The 3,786-nt window shown below is 52.6% G+C and overlaps 1 protein-coding gene across 1 annotated transcript; it reads left to right on the top strand.

Moving 5' to 3' along the window:
- Positions 1-367: 367 nt before the first annotated feature.
- Positions 368-2,434, top strand: RPRM (reprimo, TP53 dependent G2 arrest mediator homolog). Its single transcript, XM_086368797.1, has one exon. It carries the CDS (start codon positions 1,199-1,201, stop codon positions 1,526-1,528), a length of 330 nt encoding a protein of 109 aa, XP_086224923.1. The 5' UTR covers positions 368-1,198; the 3' UTR covers positions 1,529-2,434.
- The last annotated feature ends 1,352 nt before the right edge of the window (positions 2,435-3,786 follow it).

Below are 3,786 nucleotides of genomic sequence, written 5' to 3'. Positions count from 1 at the left end.
ACCTGAAGTATTCTTCTAGAGCTCAAGAAACAATCTGACAAGTTTGTAACATTTCACTGAAACCAGAAGCAGAATCATACTGGACTGAAGTCTCTATCAGGCCCTTAAAACATCTGTAGCTTCGTTTAAACTGACTAGGGTGAAATACATCAGCTTACGGAAAATGGGGAGATCTTCCAGGAGTTGGCCAGTGTTCTAGGTGATGGGTGCTGATGAGCAATTCCCTTAAACAGCTGATTTACTGCCAGCAGAGAAAAACACTGGAAGCGCATCCAAAAACTCATTAGCAATTGAGATTACAAGGGTAGCCATTCTGTCCACCTTCTCCTCCCTTACCAAGGAGGTGACCCTGTTCTTGGCAACCATAAAGGCCACAGAAGAGCCCTTCCTTCCCTAAACCCTTTTCTTTTGCCCAAGAGTTTCTATAAAATCTGCCTTACTCTGTTTTCCAATCGTTTTCTCTCTCACTCGTTTTCTTTCTTTCTCTCCTTCCTTCCCTCCCGGCTTGTCGCAAGCGAGACAAAGTCAGGCACAGGCGGCGGGCCCATGTATTCGCTGACACCATCTGCCACCTGAGATTCATCGCCACTTTCCACCTCCCGGAGGTGAGAGGGGCGGGAGGCCAAGGACACGCAGAGCTTGTGTGACCCACTTTTTAGGAAACTTTCAGTTGGTCGCAACCCTTCCCCCACCCGAAACTCTTCAATCATCCATCAAGCCAGAAAAGCCAGAAAAGCGATCTCTGCCTATCCTTGGAGTTGGAAAAGAGGCGAAGCAAGAAAAAACAAGAGGTTCGCCCCATTCCTTTCCCCCACCGCCCAGCAGCGGCGGGCGCAGAGCAGCGGTGCGGCCAGAAGGGGCCGCTCTGCGCTCATAGCAGCGGCCCTACCGCCGCCGTCCGCACCTCCCACGGCCGGGCTGGCCCAGCCCCGCCAAGTTCCAACAGCCCCTAGTCAAGCGAGCGCCGGGAACGAGCACCGCCCGGGCAGAAGCACACGGCGCAGACCAGCCAGACTGAGGCGCGCGGCGGGAAGGCTCCGGCGAAACTCTCACCAGCCGGGGACTTTGGAAACAAGCGAGCGAGCGGTCCCCGCGCGCGCGAGTCCACAAGTGAGCGCTTAGCTCACCTGTTTCTGCCGCGCCACCGCCTTCCCACCCCTCGGACCCTCGCCTCCCGGGTTGCCGGCCCGCTCCCGCAATGAATCCGGCACTGGGCAACCAGACCGACGTGGCCGGCCTGTTCCTGGCCAACAGCAGCGAGGCGCTGGAGCGCGCCATGCGCTGCTGCACCCAGGCGTCCGTGGTGACCGACGACGGCTTCGCGGAGGGCGGCCCGGACGAGCGCAGCCTGTATATCATGCGCGTGGTTCAGATCGCCGTCATGTGCGTGCTCTCGCTCACCGTGGTCTTCGGCATCTTCTTCCTGGGCTGCAACCTTCTCATCAAGTCCGAGGGCATGATCAATTTCCTGGTGAAGGACCGGAGACCGTCTAAGGAGGTGGAGGCGGTGGTCGTGGGGCCCTACTGACCGGCCCCCGGCCCCCGCGGCAGCAGCCCTTCGCCTCCCCACTTCACCAGCCCGGCCGCGCCCCCTCACCATGCGAGACTGGGCGAAGCAAACCTGTCGGAGTCAGTTTTTTTCTCTCGACTTCTGCCTTTCGGGATGAAGCGAGCCCGTTTATCGCTCGCCCTCTGAAAGTCCCCAGGCCTGGCAGTAGAAGAGAGTCCTGACTCTGGACTCAGCAGCAAGTGGCAAGAGAAGGCGATTAGGGCGCAGAACTTTGGAAGCTGCCGCTAGCGCAGAATGCGGGGACACCGACCCAGGCCAAGGCCCCTTTCCACCCGCAGGTGACCAAGCTCGGGGGGGCAGGTGGAGAGGGCGAGCAGGCGGAGACCAACGGCACCTATTGCCTGGTGACCGGAAAAGTGACCCGCATATATTCCACTTAACCGAACTAACGGGGACACGCAAACCGTGTCCGGGTTCGCGCCCATTCCCTCCCGCTCCTTGCACCCCTGGCAGGACAGGCGATAAATACCCTTGATTGATTGTAACGTGCCGTTTTAAGGGATTTTGTGTTTGTTTGCTTGAATACAAGTATTTGATAAGTCTTTTTCCGCCCTAGTGGCCTGTTTCCCTGCCTGGGGGTTAGAGTTTTGTGTTAGGGGAAGGGGTGGGGGGAAGGGGAGCCTGCGAATGTGAATGGGGTGTTGTTTCTTTTATTGCATTTCCAACTGGGTCTTTGGGAGGGGGGGAGAGGGAAGGGGGCGGGACTGGCACTCCAGCTGGCCCCGAGGCAAAGATCCGGGATAGAACTCCTAGCTCGTGACTGCACGGTTGACACCACAAAAGTGCTCTTGACATTGGTGACACCGTTTTGACTTTTTTTCTCCTTATTTAAAATTTCCTTAATAAATGCAACGTTTAAGTGTTTTTTTTCCTGGCCTCCTGGTGATCATTCTACGCTCCGGGCAGAAGGGAACGGGCGACGCTGAGGGGTCAGGTTACCAGTCCGAGGTGGAATTCGCTTTGGCAAGCTGCGATTCAACTCGTGGATCCTACGCAGGCACGAGGCGGGGAGCCAGACAGAGAGGCCCAGGGACGAGTGCCCTGGGCAAGCCTCTGGGCCTGGAGCCGTCCTGGAGGCAGCATCCTTTGTTTTCCCTTTCAGTCAGTATTTTATATTTCATTTAGGCTCAGCGCTCCAAGCCAGGCGAGAAACGGGAGGCCCCCGCGGGAAGATTACACTTCCGTGCAGGGCTCCGGTGGGAACACAGGGTTACACCGCTAATGAAAGGAAGAGACGGCTTGGCTAGGCTTCAGGGAGGGCATCTTCTCCTGACCAACGTCAGCAAGCAGGCGTCAGGATCCTGATCAAAAAAAAAAAAAAAAAAAGACCAGGAAATGTAGTTCCTAAAGTACAGAGTGACAGAGTGACGCTGATTCTCCCCGGCGTACACCATTGTTACTAAAAACAAGACGTGTATTGTCTTTGTCATATTACATTTTATATCTGAAGGGCGAAAGTAAAAGATAAACGCGACCTGGGTAATCAGTCCCAGGTCCAGCCAAAAGGTTCAGAGGAGTTAACCGAGGTTCTGAATGTCAGAGATGTGTGTAACCCAAACTTGGAAGTTGGCCGGAGAGGAGCTATAGATGGTCTTTGGGCTCAGAAATTGAAGGGGATTTGAAAAGAAAACCCTGGAAAACTGTGAATGTGAAAATAACCCAAAGGATACAATAGCTTCGAGCTGAAACTTGACAACAGTTTTTGAGCAGTTTGTTTTTACACCTGGGGTAGGAGCCTAAATATTTTCGAGAATATAAAGAATCCTCTACTATGGTATAGTAATTAAAGGCTTCACTGTAGCAGATACAAGGTAGACTAAAATTAAAAAAAAAAGAAAGAAAGAAATGTCCTATTTAATTGAGAAGAGGCAAAACTGGTATAAACAGTGTAAGTGTCTGAATGGTTGGGATCAAATGTTTGTGTCCCTTAACATCCTGTCCACTCAGGTATCTGTTTCACTTCCAAAGTAAATCTTTGTCTATGTCAGGATATGACATAGAATTTTTTTTTTTTTTTGAATGCTAATAGATATTAGGCTTGAAAAAAAAAGGATTTTGAAGTTTTGCCTATTGTTCCTGTATATACAGCAGGTAAGCATTTGCTTGTTTTCTTCTGTCTGGGCAGGGGAGCAAGGGCAGCATGTAGTCAAGAGTGAGTCATGGAGGGCACTTTACTTTGTTAATGAGTAAGATAGGAAATGGAGACTTTCTGTTCT

The sequence above is a fragment of the Bos grunniens genome, chromosome 2, assembly GCF_055505025.1.
Source record: "Bos grunniens cultivar Pamir isolate PY7600 chromosome 2, Bosgru_T2T1.0, whole genome shotgun sequence".
Taxonomy (NCBI): domain Eukaryota; kingdom Metazoa; phylum Chordata; class Mammalia; order Artiodactyla; family Bovidae; genus Bos; species Bos grunniens.
The sequence above is the reverse complement of the archived record's forward strand: the minus strand, read 5'-3'. Positions and strand labels throughout refer to the sequence as shown.